Source organism: Symphalangus syndactylus, chromosome 2, assembly GCF_028878055.3.
Source record: "Symphalangus syndactylus isolate Jambi chromosome 2, NHGRI_mSymSyn1-v2.1_pri, whole genome shotgun sequence".
Classification (NCBI taxonomy): domain Eukaryota; kingdom Metazoa; phylum Chordata; class Mammalia; order Primates; family Hylobatidae; genus Symphalangus; species Symphalangus syndactylus.
Genome location: NC_072424.2, coordinates 140,941,577 through 140,966,114, shown reverse-complemented (window position 1 = coordinate 140,966,114; position 24,538 = coordinate 140,941,577). Strand labels below are relative to the sequence as shown.

At 41.0% G+C, this 24,538-nt stretch overlaps 1 protein-coding gene across 11 annotated transcripts in view; it reads right to left on the bottom strand.

Annotated features, from left to right (window-relative positions):
* QKI (QKI, KH domain containing RNA binding) overlaps nucleotides 1–24,235 on the bottom strand; it is a 173,591-nt gene extending 149,356 nt beyond the window's left edge. For 3 of the 11 annotated variants that reach the window (XM_055269193.2, XM_055269198.2, XM_063623376.1), the window contains exon 1: nucleotides 15,080–15,788. In XM_055269193.2, the coding sequence (XP_055125168.1) occupies nucleotides 15,080–15,221 (142 nt within the window). In that variant the 5' untranslated portion in view covers nucleotides 15,222–15,788. Of the gene's footprint in view, nucleotides 1–15,079; nucleotides 15,791–24,212 lie in introns of those variants that run through there. The other 8 variants (XM_055269255.2, XM_055269245.2, XM_055269209.2 and 5 more) reach the window with 5 other exon arrangements.
* Nucleotides 24,236–24,538: the final 303 nt, after the last annotated feature.

The window sequence follows — 24,538 nt, the reverse complement described above, 5'->3', positions numbered from 1 at the left end:
ACTAGGAAAACAAAAAAAATAAAAAGCCAAATTAAGCATACAGATAAACAATAGTTAAAATAAAAAGTTAGGCAGTAAGATACCCCTCTTCTCCAAAAACCTAGAGAGTCAAAGTCAAGAAAAAAGAACATCTGAAAATGAAGGGAAGAGAAGGACAGCAGCAATCATAGCGATCTACCACATTAATACATCACTCTATAATATAATGCCTGTACAGGATAGAGATAAGAAAACCTGGACTCAAAACAGACATATGGAGGCAGAAAAAGGAAAAAGCTAAGACCAAAGGTATAAAAAGCTCTCTCTAAGAGAGAATTATTTACCTCCCTACTCAGAATGTTCCCACATTCAAGAACACTGTTCCCTGTGTCTAGAACACCACTCCCTTACCTGTTCTCCACTTCAATCCTACCTGTCCTTTAAGAGCCAAGTGAAATTTTACCTCCTCTCCTGAAACATTCCATAGCCTCCTCAGCCAAAAGCACCCTCTTCAGCACCAGTCTTTAGTCTTCTTGGTATATTTCTATTGTTACTTTTATTTTTATATTCTTTTCAACTACTGAGATAACTTGAAGGAATGAATTTGAAGCTTTAGTGTGTCCCTCATAACATCGCACACATATTAATAGCATACAACCAAACAGCCTAGAATAGAATGAAAAGTTTCAATTAAGTATGTTAAATCACTAAAAACTAATACATGAAATATGCAACTCTGACATTATTCGAAAATCACATGTTGCATCCCAACAACCATTTTATACTGCAATGCAACATAAAATGCTTATTTCAGATTAACTGCATTGCAAAAATAAGAGTTTGGTATTCATAATGCCCAGTTACAATATTTTGTAACTTAAGGCTTTTAAAAAAGTAACTTCTGAAGCCACTTAATGCTATCATTACACACATTTCCTGAAAGCAAAGTGGCAAGTCCAACAGATTAGTTAAGTAAATTATAGTATACCTCGACAGCATGAAATATATTGCTATATATATTACATCTGCAAAGAATATGAAATGGCAAGGAAAAATGCTCATGATACTATTTTTTTTAAAAACCGTAATTCCAATTTTGCTACATCCATAAACGCTGGTGGTGTGGGGGGGGGGGGCACTAGAAGGAAAACATTAAGAGCAGCTATCAGTGCATGATGAGTACTTTTAACTTTTTAATTGATATATTTTACTTTTTCCCAATAAGGAATATTCCTTCTGATAAATAAGAAGTTCTTTATAACAGTTTTTAGGATTACTGAAAGAAATTCAAGCTTCTCATAAACTCTCTAAGAACAATCTTAAAATGTATAGACAAAATTGGCCATCCCTATATTTCCCTGAAAAGAAGTAATTCCCATGAAGGTTCAAAGACAATGTGCTACGCTATCTCTGTGCCCTCACCACTGCCTCTCCCAGGACTGAAAAAAGTTACAAACCATGCTACTGCCAAAGATGAACTGAAAATCTGTGGATCGATCTCCAATTCTCTACATTTTAGGAATAACAGAAAAGGAAAAAAGTGGGGCTGGTGAGCAGGGACTAAAATGCAAGTTATTATCAGTTACAAAGGTGGCAAAGTCAATCTCTTCCTCCCTGGTTCTCTATACAGAAACAAGACATATTCTTCTCTCCTGTGCAGAGTTCAATTTCAAGTCATTGAAGGCAAGGTATTTTAAATTGCCTTGACAGTTTCAAAAAAAAAAAAAAAGCTCAATATAACTGAACTAGGAAAATATAACTTAAATACATTAAATAAAAGTACACTTCTGAATCACATCTAAGAAGGAACTTAAATGAGCAGTATTTCAACAATTGCAAAGCATATGTTAAAGCAATCTATGTAGTATTTACCTACTAAAAAAACTAACAAAGTATGTCGTAATGCTATAAACTATAATAAAAAGTGAGATAAGATTATCTTTTTACTGCTGATAATTTTTTATTACTATGATAAAACTATGATCCCCAAAAGAACTTTCTCTTCATATAACATAGAGTAAACTATGACACATTTTCTTCTGATTTATTTTAATGAGCAGAAATAAACTGCCTGGTTAAAGACTTTATAATTACAAAGAAAATGTACAAACAGGATACCTCTCAATATATGTGACTCAGTCACCCACCAAAACAAAAACCCTTCAAACAACTGAGCTGTAAAGGCAGAAACTATTTCAGAAAATAGCTGCAATCAATCTGATGTCCTAAACTAGTTACATTTAATATGGTCAACATACCAACATATAGTCTCTTAAAGAGACAAGTTCTTTAAAGAACTATGACAACTTTTTCACATGCCAATGAAAATACTCAATTCGGTAACTGTTATTTGTCATATTCCTGAGCAACTCTTCCTTTACAATTTAAAGGAGAACATTTTCCTATTCTGGCAAAAGGGTTATTTCTCAACACATTTTAATCACTGAGTGCTCTCTTTTGTGTACTAATATCCCCATCTGCTGGAACATAAGTTCCTTACTACTAAAAGTTCTTAATGACAACAAGTTTGCAGTAGAGATTTTGCAACTACTAAGAAATACAATTTTAAGACTTACTTTCTACCTATGAGGTTTCCCCCACTTCATACGACTTTAAAAGCTTTAAAGATCTATATATATTCTTTTACCGATATCATTCAGAAGAATTCACTAAATTGAAACATTTTGCCTGTCATATTCTTTTTTCCCTACCCTTCGTGCTTAAGATACAAAGCACTAGTATAAACAACCATCTCCTTATAAGTTATCTTTCTGGATCATATTGCCATCACACACACACACGCGCACACACGCACGCACCTGACATTAAAATATATGTGTATTTTCCATTTCTTCTGAGCATAAAAGCTAATAGAAGCAGTAAGTACAACAAAAGAACACAGCTAATAAATGACAGCATCAAAAAGTCAAAAACAAGATTTAGTAGAAATTAAAACTTAGTATACACAGAATGAGGACCCTCCCCCCAAGAAAAGGAAAATAATTGTCATCAACCAGAAAAATGCGTCACTGGCTATATCTATTATTGGTAACATGTCTAAAACAAATTAATAATTTTTAAAGATAGTTTTACTGTTATTAGTAATATTATCAATTTTGTTATTTTGAAAGTATTTTCCTTAATATTGTAGAATAAAGCAAAAAAGTATGTCACCATCAAGAACATTAGTTTAGCTGTGGCCAGAAAAAAAAAAAAGATATAAAATTAACAATAACGTTAAAATTGAATTGAAAATATAAAAATGAATGAATGAATTTTAAAGTCAAAATTCTCCATAGAAAATGGCTCAGAAGTAATAACATCCTGAGAGTAATGAACATGTTTAAGACCTAAATTCAAGTATTTCATACCATTCCTATTGGAGAAATGGCCAAGTCTAGATCCAGAACAGGCAAGGCAGACAAGGCACAAGGGGAGCCTGGGGCATAACGCTGCCCCAGAAAGCAAGCACGAGTTCAACAGACACAGGAGCCAGTTTAATTATCAATGGCTAAAGCTGTAATAATTTTAACATCAAAATTAATTATAGCTGACTTAAGTACATTGAATCTATGAAATCCATGAGTCTACAATGATGATTAGAAAAGAGAAAAAATTCATTGGTCTCCATTTGAAGCAGCTAGCAAATCAACACTTTACTTTGAGAACCAAATAATAATAAGCAGCAGCACATATCTGGCTTGCCCCATTAGAAACTCACTTCAAAATCACAATGTATTTCCGTGTTGGGGTCAGAAAGCTGTACCTTTCAAAGGATGCCAAGTAATTGCAGAAAGAATGACAGAATTAAAATATCATCATGGTGCAAGCTCTAATGAAACTGATTCAGGCAAAAACCTGGTCAAAACCATGGTGTGAATGTTGATGGGGCACCCTTGGTCGATGGGGCACCTTCTGGTTCCAAGAGGGAAAAAAAAACAACTACCTTTAAAGTACAAGGAGCCATCTATCACCACTCTAATCCAGGTATCAATCTTTTCTTATCTGATGGCAGAACCTGTGCCTCCTAATGTGATAAAACAAAGTACACAGCAGCACCTATGAAGTACTCTAGTGGAAGATGCTATACTTGAACCTACTTTAGAACTAGCTTCCAATGTAATAGATACACAGGGCATAAGGGAACAAGCCCTAAACCAGTTAAATCAATGTCATTTGGAAAAAAAAAAAAAAGAGAGATGGTTCTAGATTTAAAAAGGTGTAACAACCAGATTTAATGAGCGGTGTTGAAGAAGATTCTGGTTTGAACAATCCAGCTATAAAGAATATCTGGGGATCCACTACAGAAATCTGAATATGGACTGGTTATTACATTATCTGTAGGATTAATCCATCTTGTTCGGTGTAATGTCACTATGTAAGGAAGTGTTAACTTTTAAAGACACACAACTATGTATCTCTCTACGGATAGAATGTCAAGATATCTCTCATTTACCTAAAATAACTAAACACAAAAATTAATACAATTAAATTTTAAAAGTCCGCATCAAGCTTGGTAAAACATATTTAAAGGATCTCTGAAATTGGGACAAAATTTTCTTCAAGGCAAATTAATTCAAGAATTCCTAAGATTTTCTCCAAGAGTCTCTTCAATTGTCTTTAGCTCATATAGAAATGAAAGCTCAATTCTCTAAAAATTGGGCTAACAGCTAAACAAATGAGCCCCACATGTTCTCAGTCCTTCAGGGTGAATACACTAACCTGTAGGTAAGGAAAAGAAAGACTTGTTTCTAGTTAAAACACACTTTAAAAAATATTTAAGGAGTTTAAAATACAGAAAACTCAATATAAATATTTTTATTAATACTATTTTGAGAAAATATCACTACTCAAAAAATTTTCCTAATGGGTTAACCACATAATAGTTTGACTCTTCACACTTCATCCAATGTCTACTTTAAACCCATATATATTGTATACATTCTCAGTTTATGCACAAAGAGTTCATTCTGACACTCCCAAATAATCCAAGCCTTAAAGATTCCCTACAACCTTCAGAATAAAATTCAGGCTATGTATTCTGGCCTTCAAGGCCCACCACAATCTACCCCTAACCTGGTCTGCTTTCTGTAGTCTCTATTTCCACTACTTCTATCTATGCATTTGCCATTCCAGCTAACTAAATCCGTACCTATTTCCTAAGCCTTGCCCATCACCATGGTGCTGGCACTGCTGCACCTTCCCTTCTCCTGGAACACCCTCCACCTTCCCATTCACCTCATTAAATCATACCAGCTGTTAATACCAACTCAGGTTCCACTTCTCAAATAAACATAACTAGATAGTTCAGCTCAAAGTGACATCCTCTAAACTACCAGAATGTTAGTAGTGATTCTCATGCACATAAAAACTAGCTGAACCTACATGGATACATTTTCTTTTTCTTTTCTCATTCTCTAAAAGCTGCTTTGCTTATCTAATTGTTTATCCTATCATAAACAATTTTAAAATGTTGATAGAAAGCAGATGATGCAAGCCGGGGGCAGTGGCTAACACCTGTAATCCCAGAACTTTGGGAGGCCGAGGCGGGCATATTACCTGAGGTCAGGAGTTGGAGACCAGCCGGGCTAACATGGTGAAACCCTGTCTCTACTAAAATACAGCAATTAGCCGGGTGTGGAGGTGCGCGCCTATAATCCCAGCTACTCCGGAGGCTGAGGCAGGAATTGCTTGAACCTGGGGGACAGAGGTTGCAGTGAGCCAAGATCCAGTGCCTGGGCAACAGAGCAAGTTTCACAAAAAAAAAAAAAAAAAAAAAAAAGGTAGTGATGCTGCTACTTTATAGTATGAGAGGCTCTTCTGAATACCCATCAACTTCAGAGTATTTGGATTGAGGTTGGCAGGGCAGCTGATAATTTCATTCACAGATGAAGAAGCTTGAGGTTCAGAGAGATTAGTTATCTCGTCCAAGATAGCCAAACCAGTTAATTGCAGAGTCATGATTAGATCCCAGGTCTATAGTATAAGAAGGCTTACCACTTCACCACAGGGTCTCATTAGCATATGCACAAAAACATAAATTCATTTCATCTTTATGCTGGCTCACACATGTGCACGTGCACACATACAGAGTTAAAACTTGAATACTCTCATGATAATGGCATCACTGCAACCATGGTGGAATCAGCGACAACAGACAATTAGATGTGGTTTCAGGGTAATTTTTTTGATCCCAGTTTGAAATTTTTTCTTCTTAAAAAAATGTATTCACCTGCCATGTAACAACTGTATCAAAGGGATACAATTACTGTAACACAGCAAAGAACTGTGGCTTACATTTAATTTGTTTGAATTATTTGAAATGAGCAATCATCCTCCAGATGCCGGCATCAGGAATACGATGTGGTAGCTACCTGGTGGCTACCTGGTGCAGCACCGTTTCCATTTAATTCATAACCATCCATCTCCTGGGTGTCACTCTTCAGTTATCTACCTGATATATCACTGGGCTGTTTACCCCACGCTGATCTAAAACTGATACAAGTATACATTCCTGACTTGAATCACTTAGCAATAGTATACTTCTCTATGAAATCACCCAATCAAAAATGTTTCCTCTTGAGTACTAAAAATAATAGCAGCAACAATTTTTACTACATTATTAAAAAAACTGAGGCTCTAGCCTTTGCTTTCAAAGAAGTGAATGAGCTGAAATCCTCTAAAAATGGCTTTCTCACTTTTAGCCTCTTAATTACAAAGTTATCATTAAAAATAAATTCTAGTTCTAAGAATCTGACCATCATTTGTTCAAAACCAGCATATCACAGAATTAGCAAAAAACCATTTGCTTTTTCTTCTTTACCTTCACAACTTGCGGCAACAGCAGCAGCTTTTTAGCATATGGAAATACTCTAGGTTTTTCCCTCCAGCTCCCCTTGTGGAGAAGCAGGCCACAAAATGGAACAGAGGGGAGAAGTGAGTGTCTTCCTCTAGCTCTGCTGCCAACTTGTCTTGAGACAAACCAAGTCACAACCACTCCAGGTCTTAGTCTCTGCATCTATGAAATGAAGATATACTCCCAACTCTCAGGTCCCCTGCAGCTCTAAAACACAATTCTTTGATATAATCTGCAAGATAATTTTAAGACCCTGTAAAATTATGACATTGAAGAGTTTATGAAAAGGTTCCAAATTTTATTTGTTTTTGAGATGGAATCTCACTCTGTCACCCAGGCTGGAGTGCAGTGGCGCAATCTCCTCTCCCTGCAACCGCCACCTCCCAGGTTCAAGCGATTCTTCTGCTTCAGCCTCCTGAGTAGCTGAGACTATAGGCACACTCTACCATGCCCGGCTAATTTTTAGCAGAGACAGGGTTTCACCATATTGGCCAGGCTAGTCTCGAAATCTTGACCTCGTGATCCACCTGCCTTGGCCTCCCAAAGGGCTGGGATTACAGGCGTGAGCCACCTCGCCTGGCTCGGTTTCAAATTTTAAAATTGCGTGTTTGTTTTTTTTACTATGCATTTCCCTAATTCTACTCTTAAAATTTACTATTTTTTTGTTTGTTTTTTCCTATATATTTCAAACTATAAAATCAGCTTAAAAACCAAGGGCTCCCCAATGATTTGCTACTGACCAGGAGATCAGGCCCAGTCTCTACAATGACCTCTCTTGCACTAAAGCAAAAGCAAGGTGCTTACTTAAGGCCTGCTACTTATTCAATCCAGGGGCCAACCTTTCTCAGCTGGAACTTAACTAGCCCCAGTACTCACAAAGCCCAGCTCACATTCACTGCATGTCTTCACTTACAGATATAAATGCCTGCACACACATGCCCTTTACTTACATTGTGACCATAATGTGGAGCCACTTTATGGATGTAACTGCATTTTGATGTTTATTTTATTTTATTTTTTAAGACAGGGTCTCACTGTTGCCCAAGGTGGAGTGCAGTGGCACGATCATAACACTGCAGCCTTGACCTCCTGGGCTCAAGCAATCCTCGCTCCTTAGCCTCCCAAATAGCTGGGACTACAGGCACACACCACCACACCCGACTAATGATGTTCTTTCTGATACTTCAATATCTGCTTATCTGCTAAGCAGAATATGACACATTCTGCTTATAATAAATAATGTGATATAAATCTTACAATCGATTCATTTCCCCAGCCTCAAAATTTAGTTCTATAAAAATATTGGACTAATACATAAAGCAACTTTATGAACATAATTTATTCTGTTAGACTTGATAGGATTGCTGGATTTTCAAACTAGAGTTTCTGCATCAAGAAACTGAAGACGAAAACATTAAGTGCAGTCCTTTTCTTGCTAATTGTAAGAATTCTAGATAAATACTCCTGCAATATATTTTTTAAAAATTCATCACAGATTTTCAAACACTGTTACTGCTAAAGCACGGTAATAAACAGTTTAGAAATAAAAGAGCTGGCCATGCCTGGTGGCTCACACCTGTAATCCCAGCACTTTGGGAGGCCGAGGCAGTCAGATCATGGCGTCAAGAGTTCGAGACCAGCCTGGCCAACGTGGTGAAACCGCGTCTCTGCTAAAAATACAAAAATTAGCCGGGCCTGGTGGCGGGCACCTGTAATCCCAGCTACTCGGGAGGCTGAGGGAGGAGAACTGTTTGAACCCAGGAGGCAGAGGTTGCAGTGAGCCGAGCGCACGCCATTGCACTCCAGCCTGGGTGACAGAGCGAGACTCCAACTGAAAAAAAAAAAAAGAAATAAAAGAGCTAAGTTTCAGCTAAGTGAAAGCTTCAATTTATCAGTTTTCTAAGTAATGGCACTGGTTAAAATTAAAGACACATCTCTGTTTAAAAACATAACTATTTGTGTTAAATGACAATCAGCCACATACGATTATACTCAGCTTTCTTTTAAACTAAAATCACTCAAATACCGTCTTTATCCTGAACACACCAAAGCAGCACTTAGGGACAAGAAATCATTCCTATCTATTGTGCCCTGCATGGAGTACAAGAACTATATACATGGGGACTTTTAAAAGGGTAACTAACAGGGTGGGGAAAGTTTACCTATATAATTCCATAAATGCCAAAATTTTCCAAGAGCTGAGATGAGCACTGGTAGTTTTTCTCTGCTTATGAATTGATACCCTTTGGTATAAGGACTGACAAAAAACTATACTATTTAAGTAAAGCAATTTTATCTTCCTAAATCTCCTTCCCAACAATGACATTAAAGTAAAATTAAGCACCTTGGCAGCCAAGTACTACAAATAACATGATATTTTTTTAAGTTATTTTTAAGAAAAAATACAAGTGCCTTTTCCTCTAAGGGCACAAAACTATCAACAATCACACAACTGCTTCGTTTCTTAAAATTATTAGACAGTATTTCTAATGTCACCTCTGGATTTTCATTTTTTTTAAACCATGTGCACATACCCTATCTTTGAGAAACTAGAAATCAAAAAAGGAGGTAAGATGTCAACATGTTTAATTCAACAAACATCTGAGAAGTGTATGCTAGGCTCTAAGGTAGGCACCTTCAAGAAAGTAATTTTAAGAGGGCAGACAGGTAATAATATTCCAATGCTAACTATAATGATCACTCCATAGAAGGTAGTACCTAACACAGACTGGGGTTATAAACAAATTTCTTAACAGTCCCACTAACATAACAAACTATATTCACTATAAAAGTTTATTGTTAGTTGTGCTTTTCTGTTAAGTAAAAAATATAACTGTAAAACACCAAATAATCTAGCTATTTTGGGCTCAAAACTTTTTTAAAGGGGTATAAATATTCCCTAAAAGTTATCATTAAGGGTAAACAACACATTATTGCACTTAAAATTCACATTAAGCTGTCTTAATGTCAAATACAGGAGGGACTGGAGAAAAAAATGAAGTCCCGTTGATCATGTAAATAAAAAGCTGGTATATATCTGTGTGACCTCGTAACATAGGCCCACTCACCACTCCCCATCCCTTGGCCTTAAAATAGAACCTTGGATAGGTTCATAACAGCTGACATACCAATAGCAGAAAGTTGCTCAGTGGGCTGCCTTTTAAGTTATCAACAAACAAAAACCAACAATGTCACAGCATTTTCCATCTCCAACAGAGAAGGGCAAATTTTGCTTACAACTGCAACATCAAACAAATAAATCAAACAAATGTATTAGCTACACTGAATTTCTCAAGTAAATTAAACTGTAGTTCCAGTCAGTTTATAAAAAGTTGCTCCTATGATCATACTGGTGTAATTCCCTTGATATAAAAACCAAACCAAACCATAAAAAAAAAGGGGAAAGAAAAAACCACCAAAAAGAAAAAACAAAAACAAAAACAAAAGAAAAGCCCTTACATGTCTAAGTATATTGGCCTCAGAAAAAGAATCTGAATCATGCTTCAGTGAAGGCCGGGTCAAAGCATGAGGGTTTTATTATACTTCACTTTTTTCATCACAGAAATCTATTTCCCTGAAAAAGGAAACCAAAAACCATTTGCTCTTATGGGAAACTGACCAATTTCAATCAGCTCCAGGACAGCGACAGTGACTAGTGAAGCATTAACAGAAATATAATGTGCATAAAGCATTTAAGAAGTCAAATTAACTTGATTTAACTTGACATTCTCAGTCATTTAAGAAAAAGTGTCCATCCCAAATACGCTAGTAAATGTGACTAGCAAAGAGACCTATTTCTATCAACTGTGTTACAGTCGGATACAACTTTTACTACAAAACATGTAAACTGGATACGGTTTCCAAAGGAATCACCTTCCACCTACAGGGGAATTTAGCTTTAAAAGTACAGAATGAATGTTTAATAAACGCCCCATAATGATACAATTGATCTTTTCCGTGACTGCCAATATATAGCTGCTGACACCTCCTGGGTGAGAAAAGATAATGGAAAGAAGTGATTATAAATAGTAGCTTCCTTCTTGCTACCACTAATTCAAGGGCTGTGTACAAAAGCAAAATCTTAGTTCCTAAAGAACAGATTATTTCACCTTAAAATCTGTTTGTTACAGAAGATGATTACTGACAACAACAATTGCTTCTTCAGACAAAAAGAAAAGCTTTTTGTAAGAAATCTCTATAGCAAGAGTCCTCTCAATACCAACAACCATATAATTCTTAAGTCAAAGCTTTTGTAAATGAATTCTCAGGAAAAAAAAATGATGGTAAGAAAACCTTGATACATCCAATAACAGAGGCAAAAGAAGTGAAAATAAACATTAACATGAAAAAATAGCAACCATTTAAGCAAGTTTTAACAAAATATTTTTACTCATATATTTAAAGGAGAGGGAGCAGGCAGGGTAAAAACTAAACAGGTCAGACAGAAAGTTTATTGTAAACACAAAAAGACCATGAGAAAATGAAAATACATTTTCAAATCAGTAATACGGCATTCTAATCCATCTGCTCTCTTTTCTGAGCCACAAACTAATTTTTCTGATACCCACCATAAAAAGATTTAGACTGTTCTTCCTCATTACACATTTTTTATTTCTGTATCAGCAGCTTTAACCCCTCCTCCACCTAAAAAATTGAAAACTCAAAATCTGCTTTTAAAATACTAGTTCTCCATTTTCCCCTAATACAGGATTGTTAAGTCTAATAGACTGTACTCTTCACCTTCTGGATTCTAAATTACAAAACTTTATTAAAACAATTTGCATTCAACTACTGTTGTTTCATTCTCATGACAAAAAAAGTTTGTTTTTTTGAAAACCATATATTATCTTCTCTAAGGGTTCAGTTGAAAACGTCTCTCTAAAGGTAGGGCAGTTTAAGACCTAGGTTTTATGTGTAATCCTATAATCATCTCTATCTTCAATAAAAGGTTTCAAACTCAAGTTTATGCCCTTTATATGACGGGCCCAACCTAAAATGTATTCACAACTTTAAAAAACAACCGTGTTGAAGATACTTCAGTGGAAGAGCTGGCACACACATCCCCACCACCGGCAACAGCAAAAAACAAAACAAAACAAAAACAAGCAGTAAAACAAAAGGACTGTCCACAGTCAGGATAGAGACTAAAGGTTAACTTGGCAAGGAATTGAAATACTCATTCTAAAACATCCAAGTCTTCATCAACTAGGAAAACCAGCACACTTAATCCTCAAATTTGTAACTAGCCAAATGGAAATTCTTAGGCTGACAAGCACATTTTTTAAAAGCTTATTCTTTGAAAAATATTTTAAAATAAAAAATGTAAAATCTCATTTAAAATTCCTAATTATCAGAAAATACATCTACTCTAAGTACGATGTTAACTTCATTAAACCAATCACTAAAGTAAAATTTTTACTAAATTTTATCTAAATGTAAAAATAATTTTTCAGCCAAGCATTATAGGCAAAACAACAACAAAAAAGTAATGCCTAACCAGAAACAAAAGTCATGATTAATTTGTTTTGGACAATGACAAACCACAAAGGGGTAAAGCACAAGATGCCAAATTTCACAATTAAATCATCCCAAAAAAAAATGTGATGGACTTCAGAAACCAATATTTTTCTTAAGTCAAATTAAGTTTATAACAAGGCTAACAATTACAGGAAGCAGCTTATTCCACACTAAGGAATAGCCCTTTTTCCTGCATGTTTGTACTGCTCTGATAAAAAACAATCAAACTTCCTCGTCATTATATTGCCCATTTTAAACATACTATATGCCACACAGAAGCAATCTTTACACTGGGAAATTGACAAGGCTAAAACTAAAGATAGATTAAGATGAGAGATGGAGTAAACTACATTAAAAGGGGAAGGGGAAACAAACATTATCTAGGAAATATCATAGTGGTCTCCTACATTTAAAACGCAAACGAGTACTATTTCCAACCACAGAGAAGCCTTTGTTAGAGACAATGACATAATTGAAATTTCTGGATTTGAAAGATTAAAAATTATTAAAGCCTAAGGTTGGAAACTTGGTAACAAGGAATCAGCTCTAAATTTACAGATTTTAGATCAACATAAAAGCAAAAGAAACCTTTTAAAACTAAAGAACTCAAAACTATGCAGCTTTTTAAATAGTATACATAAGGTAAAAGTATTTTCAAACTTTTTTTTGGAATCTCCTATTAGTCTTTGAATTCAACATTTCAGGAATGCAATTTAATTTTAATTAACCCTAAATATTGTCAAGGCCTATTTTCATTTTATCGTCGATAAAGGATTCCTTCTAAACAACTGAACTCAAGAAAAAAAACTTTCATCAGAAATTGTTACTAATACTACTAAAATTTTAACTTAACCAAAATATGCCAAGCAGAAGATAGTAAGAGTGTTATTTTTGAAACGTCATAAAGTTATGCCAATAATTTTAAGGAAAGTATTTTCAATGTTCGAAAACGCTACATAAACACATGATGACAAATCAAATAATCTATAATTGAAGTTTCAACTAAACTTAATATAGGTCAGATCGAGTATGTTACACATTTTGTTCCAACCATTTTCATGGTTAAAAAATAACTGGCGCCCCTTAGCGCTCACATTTGGAAATACTCAATTTAAGAGTTCCAGCAATTTTTTTTTTTTTTTGACATTCCAGAAAGTTTTCTGCCTCCACAATCTTTCAAATGCCAACACAAAAAGGAAAAGCAGAACTCCTTAAAGGGACAGCTCAGGTTTTCTCTGGAGCAACTTGAAATTAACAGATTTGCTGTTCCAACAGTGGAAAATGCCCATTTCAATGTTGGTGAGTGCTGTATGTTTAACATACGGAAGCAAAACAACGAGAAAGCCGTAACACCTAACCATTTTCTACTTTTAAGTTGTTTCTATGACTTTCAAGACAACAGAACTCCTGGGATTTTTCTTTAACCATTTTTTTTATCATGGAAACATTTCCGGCCTTTTGTTCTCTAGTGACATTCCAACTCCCCAAGCTTCAAACTCCTGTTCCCCGACTCTATTTTTAAAATCTCGAAATTCTTGCGAAAAATCTAAACTCCATTGTTCATCTCTTCAACCTATAGTTTTCAGTTTCCTTTACACAGTCCTCCGGTGATGCCTCTAAGGAGAAAAAAAAAAAAAAAAAAAACTCCTGGCTAGTCGATTTTCGAAACAGACTTTTTGTGGTCATTTTTTTTTTCTCTAGGCGTCCACAGAAACCCACAGCTACTAGAAATTAATACTTCAGGTACTACTATGAGAACTTCTTAAGAAAATTCCAGAGTTGGTCAACATTAATCTTCTTGTCATTCTTCACTCCCCACAGCGCTCCATAAAGCGTTTTGGAAACTTTGGCTCAATTTTATTTCGCCCTTTCCAAACGTCTCGATTCCCTGTCCTACAAACTCAGGCGGCTGCGTCCCCGGGAGCAAACCCTCCCCGCCCAAGTTCTTCTAACTCAGGCTGCGCTCCGATCTGTCATCGCGTTATTTCGCACTCCACCCCCACCCCCCACCCCCGAAAAGTGAAGTTCAACTCCCTAACAGTTCTCGCTTCCCCAAACAAAAGGGAAAAAAGTGCTTTTCGCCGTCACTTCGTCCTCCCTGTCGGCTACGCCAGCATAATTTCGGTCTCCTACGGAATTTCTTTAAACTAACGAGCCCCACGCTGACTTCCACTTAGTATTTACCAGCTGCACCAACTCCCCAAGCACGAAACCCCGCTTTAGTCCTCACGGGAGGGGAGAGCTCCCGAACGCGGGGCAGCGGGGGTCCGCGCAGAGCAGGCTCGGGAGGCCAAGCGAAGGAGCGGGGCCCGCGCCGGGAACACGCGTCCTCCAGGCCGGCGGCGCGGCGTGGGCCTGCTCTCGGGAGGGCTCGGCGAGGACCACCGAGTCCGCGCGGCCCCCGCCGGCCTCTCGGAAATGTGACCGCCAAAGCTAGAGGGGCCGCAGGGCTCACCCCGCAGCCCTCTGCCGCGCGCAAACTTGGACGCCAGCGGCGCGGGGTCCCGGCCGGGCAGGGGGCGTCCGGCACCGGCGGATCCACCCCGGCCCGCCCGCCCGCCACAAGCCCGGCCCGGCGCCCCCTTTGTGCGCCCTCCCGGCCTCCCCGTCCCCCCGGCGCTCGGTCCCGCCCGGCCGTGACCTTCCCGCCCTCCCCACCATCCCAAGTGGGGAAAGGGGCTGCCCCGGCGGGGGTCGGGCCGGGGCCGGGGCCCTGGAGACGCTCACCTTCGTCCAGCAGCCGCTCGAGGTGGTTGAAGATCCCGCAGAAGTTGGGCAGGCTGCTCATGAGCTTCTTGTCGTTCATCAGCTGCATCAGGTAATCTGGGGTGGGCTTCGGCTTCTCCTTCGTTTCCATTTCCCCGACCATATTCCAGGCTCCGCAGCTCACTCCGCCCGCCGCCGCCGCCGCCGCCGGAGAGGAGGGAGGGGCGGGGGCGAGCCCCGGCCGCGGGCCGCTCGGGACCCGGCGTCCCGCTCCGCGCCGGCTCCCGCTCTGGCTCCCGCGCCGAGCCCCGGGGCGGCCGGCACCGCGCGCTCGCCCGCCCCCCGCAGGCACTTTCCGCCCGGGCCCGACGCGCTCCCAGCCGCCGCCGCTCTCGGCCGCCCGGCTCGGCGCGTCCCTCACGAGGCCGGCGGGCGGGCGGGAGGCGGGTCTCGGCTGGCCGAGTGCGGGCGCGGGGCGCGGGCTGCTGGCGCCGGACGAGGAGGAGCCGGGGCCGCCGCTTGCTCGGCTAGTCGAGCCCGCTCAGCGCCGCCGCCGCCTGTGCCGCGGGCTCGGGGGTCTCTCTGGGCTGGTCCCCGCCGCGGCGCCTCTGCCGCTGCCGCTGCCGCCGCGCTCTGACTGCGCTCCTCCTCTTCCTCCTCCTCCTTCTCCTCCTCCTCCTCCTCACTCACTTGGCGGCGGAGTTCGCCTCAGTTCAGGCGGCGCTGCCAGCGGCGGCGGCAGCAGCGGCGGCGGCGGCGGGGGGAGGGGCAGCGGCGCGGGGAGGGCCGGGGGCGGGCGGCGGGCGGGGCCGCGCAGGGCGGCCGTTAGCAGGGCCCGGCCGGCGCGCTCCCGCTGCCCACAGCCCGCCGCCCCCCGACCCGGGCAGCCGCCGGCGCCGTACCCCCTCCTCCCTGCCTCCCCGGCGGGGCGGGCGACGGGGACAACGGGAGCGTGACGGGAGGCGGCGCTCGGCGGGCCCGGGCCTGGGCGCAGGGACTGGGTCGCCGCCGTGCGGGGCGCCCTGGGCGGGTGGGTGTGGGCTGCGGGGCCGACGGCCGCGGGGGGGCGCGGGGCTTTCCACGGTACGGGGCGGGTGGGGCCGCGGGCGCGGTCGGGGCTGGCGCCGCAGGCGAGAGGAATTCCAGCGGGACGCGCCAGCGCTGCCTCCGCCTCGCCTCCCGTTACTATAGTTTTTTCAGAACCTCTTATCCACCCCGCAGAAGAGAAATTTTTTTTTAACGTCCTGTTGCTTCACGGGGGACTTTCGGGGTGGGCATCACGTGGCCCGACACGTAGCCGTGGGGCTCCAGAGCGCGTGCGCGTGTCGAGCCTGGTGGCCACGCCCCTTCCGAGGGTCGCTCCGCCCCCGCCGGCACCCGCGAGCGCTCGGTGGGGGAGGGGAGGGGCCCGGAGCGCGCCTGCGTGGGGCGAGGGCAGGGCTGGGGGCGGCAGCTGCCCAGGGGCTGGGTCTGGCTGTTTAGGGCCGGGTCCTGGCCCGTAGCCCACGGTGCGGATGGCTGGTGGGCTTTCCTTGGCCGTCGAGCCCGCCACGGCGCGGGTCTTGGGTGCGGGGCGGGGGTGGGGCGGGGGCGGGGCGGGGCGGGGGAGCCGAGTATAGGAGTTTGAGGCTTTTCGAGGCGCGTGCCGCAGCGTCCGCCTTTGCGGGACTCCGCGCCGGGCGCCCTCGGCCGGCGCGCCCGGCTGCCGCTTTGTCGCCGAGGGAAGCACACGCGACGCCCCTCCCGTCGCCGCCGTGGCTCTCTTCGGTGTTTGTGATTTGCTGAGAGGCTGGAAAGCAGCACGGCGGAGAGGAGCCTCGCGCTCGCCAGGGGGGAAGCCTGCGCGGACACGCGTGCGCACCCACGGGGCGGGCGTGGGGGGTCCGGGCCACGCGGGTGACGCGCCTGCAGGGAAGCGATCTTGTTGTACCTTCCCGTTATTCTGAAAGCAAATCGTAGCGAGACCCGAGCGCAGCGGCTCAGCAAATAATAAGGGGAGCGTCAATCGTGCTCGAAATGCTTCCTTCGCGATGGCGTCAGTGTTCCGTGAGGGAATGAAGCCGCAGTAGGAAATAGCCTGTGCGCGTAGTCTGAAAAGCAGAAGTCAACATTTTTACAGATGAAGAAAGAATACGGAGGCAAGAGGTCTTTGTCTGCAGTTTGGTGGATTTCCAACATTTAGACTTGTTTGGAAGAATTTCCTGAGCTGCAACAATGAAGTCCTTGATCTATAGAAGTCGGCAGTCCCTAAATCTACGTCTGCATTTTGTTGCAAATCCTTTATAACATTCCATTAAAATAATGCAAAGTTATTTAATATCCAGTTGGCCATGTGAGAGTAATTCGCGGCTGAAATTTTCTGTTAATCATTCTGTCTTCTGACTTAACAGTGAACGTAGTTGACTTTTTTTGTAAAATGTTGCTTCACACGAATTCTGAGAATCACCTCTAAGTTTGAATTGTACTGAAGGCATTGTAAGAATTTCAAACGAACGCTGAGTGGCCAGTAGCTTCTGGCCTTTTCGTTTAACAAGCACAGAGTTCGTTTTTAAAATTAAGTTACTTTGACAGAGGAGATATAATAGCCTTGGTAGACAACATTAAAAATGTTAACTGTCAGATGTTTCAAATTCTGCAACAGCCGTGTCTGTTTTAGAGCCATAGAATATTTACTTACTGAATAGCCTGTTTAAAGATGAATTTTGTAAATGCAGGGAATAGTAACTCGCAAAAAAGCTATGGTCTCTAAGTAATGAGGGCTGTTTCAGTACCTAGAAAAATCAAAATCAAGGTTTTGATGCTGCTAGTGTAAAAGATGCAATCCCCTTCTTAATGGCTTGCTTATTTATTAAGCTCCTAGGCACTATGCTGAATGTCCTGCATGCATATCTCATTTAATCATCAGTACAACTTGGGCTTAGGTTAGACTGTTATCCCTATTTTACAAATAAGGGGAAACCCAGGAAAGATGAAGTTAAGTAACTTGCGCAAGAATATAGCTAATGAGTCTTGTGTCTGGGATTGTAATCCAATTATATTTTATTCTAAAGCTTTTTATTTTTTGCTTTTTTTCCTTGACCTATCCTTTAAATCAGGTTGAATTTTATGACAATATTCCACCATTTTTGACCCGTAGAAACGGCAGTGTCATAAGGCTCAACCATTTAAACCAGATTAAAGAAAAATGATAGGCAATTTTCATTTCCTATGTATTAAATCACTTACGGTTACAGCATTTGATAATAGTTACTGTGTGTTACTTTTTTTTTTTTTTTCTTTTTTGAAACGGAATTTCGCTCTTGTCACCCAGGCTGGAGTGCAATGGCGCAATCTCGGCTCACTGCAACCTCTGCCTCCCGGATTCAAGTGATTCTCCTGCCCCAGCCTCCCGAGTAGCTGGGATTACAGGCATGCGCCACCACGCCTAGCTAATTTTGAATTTTTAATAGAGACGGGGGTTTCTCCATGTTGGTCAGGCTGGTCTCGAACTCCCGGCCTCAGGTGATCCGCCTGCCTCAGCCTCCCAAAGTGCTGGGATTACAGGCGTGAGCCACCGTGCCTGGCAGGTTACCTTTTCAAATCTGTGTAGATCACCTCACTTCCTGACAGTCCCTCAAAGGTTTCTTATCTCAAAAAAAAAAAAAAGAAAGAAAAAATCCGAAGAGCTTACCAAGGCCTGCAAGATGACAGGTGTGCCCCTGGTGCATCACTGACCTTATGTCCTTCCTCTCCTCCCACAGCCCACTTGGCTGCACCCCCGTGGAATCTGTCTGGATCCTTAAACATTCCAAGCATGCTTACCCTCCCCAGGACTCTGCCCTTGGTGTTTGCTCTCCTCGGAAAGCTTTTCCCCATACATCGGCGACCCCTGCTCCTATTTATCTTTAGAAGGTGTCCCTTAACACCCTATGTAAAATGGCGCCTTTGTGCAGGCAAACACCTCCTCCCTTCTTCCATCCGCTTACCCCAGGTTCTTTTCATACCATTTGTTTCCACCTGACGTAACTATGGGTCAACTTGTTTGCCACTGGCAGCAACATTGTAAGCTCCATGAGAAAAAGGAGTTTCTTCTATTAGGAATTTCCAACACCTAGATCAGCATATGGTACATGTAGGCACTTATTAAATATGTGTCCAAAAGAAGTATTAAGTACTTGTTATGGACCAGAAGCTCTGCAAAACCCTTATCTTCATTGTTTATTTTCATCCTTACAGCCAATATTTGAGGTAGGCAGGAAGAGCCATATTTCAGAGATGAGAGAGCTGATGCTTAGGAGTAGTAAGTAGCTGCAGAGGGTCGGGTGTGGTGCTTGTACCAGTGATCCCAGCATTTTGGGAGGCCAAGGCAGGTGGATCACTTGAGCCCAGGATTTTGAAACCAGTCTAGGCAACATAGTGAGACTCTGTCTCTACAGAAAATACAAAAATTAACAGTCTGATGCCACATACCTGTAGACCCAGCTACTTGGGAGGTTGAGGTGGGAGGATCAGGGAGGCAGAGGTTGCAGTGAGCTGTGATCACACGATTACACTCCAGCCTGGACAACAGAGCAAGACCCTGTCTCAAAAAAAAAAAATGTAGAAAGACTAACTTTGTAATAATTACATTATTACAAAAATGTTATCTTAATACAGTATTCAAAATAAGTTACAACATGTAGTAAGTATATATACAGAATGAGCCTCCAGTTGAAGATCCCTATAATAGGTTTTTTCACTGTGAAAAGTTGTCATCTAATATGTTGACACTAAAAATGTTTCCACATTCTAACATCAGTAATTAACCAGGAGTGGAAACATAGTTTCTATTCTGTTAAATTTGATTGGCTCTATTTGCTTATTGCTATTCTTAACATTTAAAATAGAAATTTGCAGTATTCCAAACCTTTCTTTATCACCACAGAGTCCTTGAAAGAACTGTAATGTTCCTTGGATGTAAGATTCAGGGTTTTATGGCTTTTTGTACCAATGTTCTTTTTGAAAATCTTAGTCTTTAGATTTTCCTAAAAGGAATTGGGGCATTCTTGGTATCTTTGCAAAATAATTGTTTATTGTCTTAATAGATTTGAGCATCCTTTTAAATTATGAGATGCCTTTTTTTTTTTTTACTTTTTAAATTTTTTTTTTACTTTTAAATTGTGACATGGCTTATCAGGTACTGTTTAAAAGATTGAAAATGAAACATTTCAAATGTGAATATCTTAAATATTTCCAATACCTGTTATATGTAAATGCATATCATTAACCCTAAGGCATTTACAGGCTGAGCTGAGAGTTAATAGCATGTGCAGGTACATTTAAAAAGTTAACTAATAACTGTCAAGTAAAGGCTAAAGACAAAAATGCTGTAAAAATACCAGTGAGCACCAACATTGCCTGCCCGGAAGCCATTGCAAGACCACACCAGGGAGGTGGATTTGATCTCAAGGCGGAGCAAAGAGTGTTGGGAGACAGCAATGACAGAACTTGGGAAGTGGAAAAGTACCAGGTGTTAGGGTGGGAGTTTCCACAGAGAGTATTTGATGCCAGAGTTTGGTTGGCCTCAAACATCAAGCTAGAGTGTTTGTAGGGGAAGAGCCTTGGGATTTGTGTGTGTGTTGGGATGGGGAGTGGGGTGGAGATGGCGGCCGGGGCGGGGGCGGTCAGGGGGGAGGTGGTCTCCCTAGGTTGTTGCCCAGGCTGATCTCAAAAGGAATTTTTTTTAATATAAAGAAATGAACAAATTAGATAGTAACATGGATTCCTCTCAGTGAACCTTATTTATATCTACTAGTACAAATACAACATTTGTAAAATGAAAGGCATTGCTCTTCACAGCTGTTCTAGTGTTAACTGTGCTGCTTTTTTAAACTACTGACACGATCATTCCAGATGTAGTACTAACATTTAGCTTAAACTACTGCACAACGGTTAAACGGTAACTGACAGTGTAAGGTTTCCACTCATTTGACCCTAAATGAAACTTTAGAGGTAAAAACATTCTCAGCCAGGATGCAGGTCCTTGTGCTATATAATCCAACCTTCATTCCATATTTAAACAGAAACCACCTAAAAAATAACTGTCTGTCAGTCACAGGAAGGTGAGAGTGAGTTACAAATGCATTTTGTTTTGATCCCAGATTGATGCTTGGTTTTATGATTGCAAGACAATTTCACAGGTGCTGTCCTGGATTGGGTTGATTGTTATTTTATTTTATTTTTTTCCTTCGGGATTGGGACCCTTTAGGATGCATCTGTGATTAGATTTTTTTTAACATACTAAATGGATATGTTGGATTTATAGTCTATGAGTTAGTTTTAAAAGTTGATATGGGTGACCATTTTACCAACAAGGGGAATGACTATTCATGTCCCAGACATTTAATCAAATGCCATTATCCTTTACTAAAATTTAACTTAGAGCCTAAATGTACTTTTCCAGTAATTTCTGTATATTCATGCATTCTTAACTGAGTTCCCAGTGAGACCAAGGAAAGACCAAAAAAAAAGACTGACATTTATAGAGTCCCGATCAACCTTCGGGCACTTCAGTTACTGAGTACGCAGCAACTCTGAGTTAATAATTATCCTCATTTTACCGCTGAAGCAGCGGAGGCTGAGAGAGTTAACTACATAATGTGACTCATGTGGCAGCTACTGAATTCAGGACAGGATTCAAGGCACACCTTCAGAGTCCTGAGTGATGGAAGGCACACTGTTGACCTTTCTGTAAGTTAAACTTGGGTACCTCAGGAGATGTACTTTAATAAGTAAAATACCTGTGGCGTTTGAGTCTCTTTTTTCCAGTATTCTAGCTGATGGTGTATAGAGAAAGGATTGCTGTGCTAGGTATAAAAAGCCTTGTTTGTTCTATGCTGATAAGTTGTGTAGCACTGCGTAAGTAACCCTGAATCCGAGTTGAACTAAGTGATCTCCAAAGTCATTTGAAGGTTTAAAATTCTGTGATTCTAAATAAAATATCCTCATCAACATTAGCAAATTGACCTTGTTGTAATTTTATTTCTGCACCCAGGATAACCCTGTATGCAGATGGATGGTCATGTAATAGCAATAAGAAATTAATATAAAAACCTTTAGGTGTCCAATTTTGCACAACTTGTTGAAATAAGTAATAAGTAATATGTATAATATATATTATGTATATTATATATTATATATAAATAATTATAAATTCTTAGTGTGTGTGTATATATATATGTGTATATATATATACACATATATATATACACTAAGAATTTTTATTTCCCTTAGGCAACACATTTGGCTGAAAATGTTACATTTTTGTAATTTCCAAAGAATTAAAATCAAACCTTTCTTATTTTTTTAAACATATTACAACTTAATAGAAAGTAGAGCACTAAAAAATTTCATCTAGACCTCTTCATGAAGAAACTTACTACAAGTAGAGCATAAAAATTCCTTGAAGGTAGAATTCAGGTCTTATTCCTCTTTCTGCTCTTAAAATGCTTCACAAGTAGTCTACTTTAAATAATTACTTCTTTGAATGAACAAAAGAAAAAAAGGAAGAAATACAGAGACATACTTGGACTCTAAGGAGAGGAAGCAGCCGTGTAAGCTGCTCATAGCATCTGAAAATACAGAAGATTTATTTGCCTTCAGTGACAGGTAGTGTTTGATGCTGTGTGCTCATATTTTGCAATGTAATTCAGTGATTCTTGTGAAGTATTTTGGAGTGTAAGCGATGTCTTACTCAGCAGGAAACATAGCATTTGTGGCAACTAGGCCAGGGAATCCATAGTCCTCTGAATCTATAACAGGTTAGAAAATGAGTGCCTCTGGTTTTAACATTGAAGAGTTTGTATAGCAATGATATTTTATCAGAATTGTTCACTACTTATTCAGATATAAGATTAAAAGCAGGCAGGGCACAGTGGCTCATGCCTGTAATCCCAGCACTTTGGGAGGCCAAGTCAGGTGAGTCACTTGAGGTCAGGAGTTTGAGACCAGCCTGGCCAATATGGCGAAACCCCATCTCTACCAAAAAATACAAAAATTAGCCGGGTGGGGTGGCGCACGCCTGGAATCCCAGCTACTCGGGAAGCTGAGGCACAAGAATGGCTTGAACCCAGGAGATGGAGGTTGCAGTGAGCTGAGATCGCACCACTGCACTCCAGCCTGGGCAATAGAGCAAGATCCTGTCTCAAAAAAAAAAAAAAAAGATTAAGAGCAATTATTTGTAGCACTGAGATTCAAGCAGTACACACCAGTACAGCCTTTTCAGTTTTTAAATTTTGAAAGATTCTCACACCACTCAGTGAGCAGTCACAGCTCTGAGCCATACTACCCAGGCCCTCTTCCGGAGCCCCGGGACCCCCCTAACCCAGCAACCAAAGGCAAGATGCCTGGCACCCTGCCCCCATCAGGGCTGGCAGACACTGATCATTTATGCCTGTGCTGGACCAATTGTTACAACCTTTTGATTATTACTTCTGTTTGTATGGGCTTCTTTGCATATTTAGAAAATTATTTTATTTCATATCTTTATGTCCATTAATCCTGGGCTTGTGAGTTTTTACTAAATGTAATGAAAGTGGATAGTTTTTGTCTAAGATACGTGTAGGTTCTTTGGGTATATATCCAAATTTAGAAAGGTTTATACAAATGACATTTATCCAGTGACAATGAAATACCAAAGGCTTCAGTTTTGCTTTCTATTTTCCCTAAATAATATGTTAAAAAAAACAGGTTGCTGCCAGAGATGAAAAGTGATTCATTCTCCTCCTTATGATAAACTCTGTATTTCACACAAAGAAATATCTCTGTTCTGTTCTTCCCCAGTCCTGTGTAGCCATTCGCGTTCCTTTGCTGAGCTGTACAAGTAATACTGATGATGCTAGCATTTATTATTTCCTAGTTATTCTATCTAAGCCAATCTGTAAAATGTGTTACAGTTACATTTTATAGATCTTCAAGGACCACCAACTTGATTAACTGACATTAATGACACTGTATTTTTCTCAGTATCCATTGGTAGTGAGCATGCTTTTGAGTTGGAAAGAAAATGTGGCATAGTGAAATGAGCAGCCGTTTTTATTTAACAGTTCTAAAATGCGTGCCCTATATTGATACTGTGAGCTGGGAATTAAGCAGCCGTGAGAAACTGAAAGCTAAAAGCTGTGATCCACAGAGGGACGTGGCCCTGCTCCTGCCGCTGTCCTTTCTCTGTCCGGGTGTAGCTGTTAAAGGAGCAGAAAGAATGTGAGGGGATCAGGAACGCAAACTTAAATGTGAATCAGGAAGGAGAAGAAGGGCTTGCATGCGACGACAAAGACAGTCTTGTAAACTCTCCCATCAGCTGACCTGCCAGCAGCGAGCCGCCTTCTCCTCCAGTTCCTCTCTGGGTGCCTGGCTGTTGGTGGCAGAGGCAGCAGGCCCTGCTGTGTGCCAGGTCCTTGACCGCTGTAGACCGACAGCCAGACTTGACCTTCTCTTCCCCCTCAGCTCACCAGATTTCAGCAT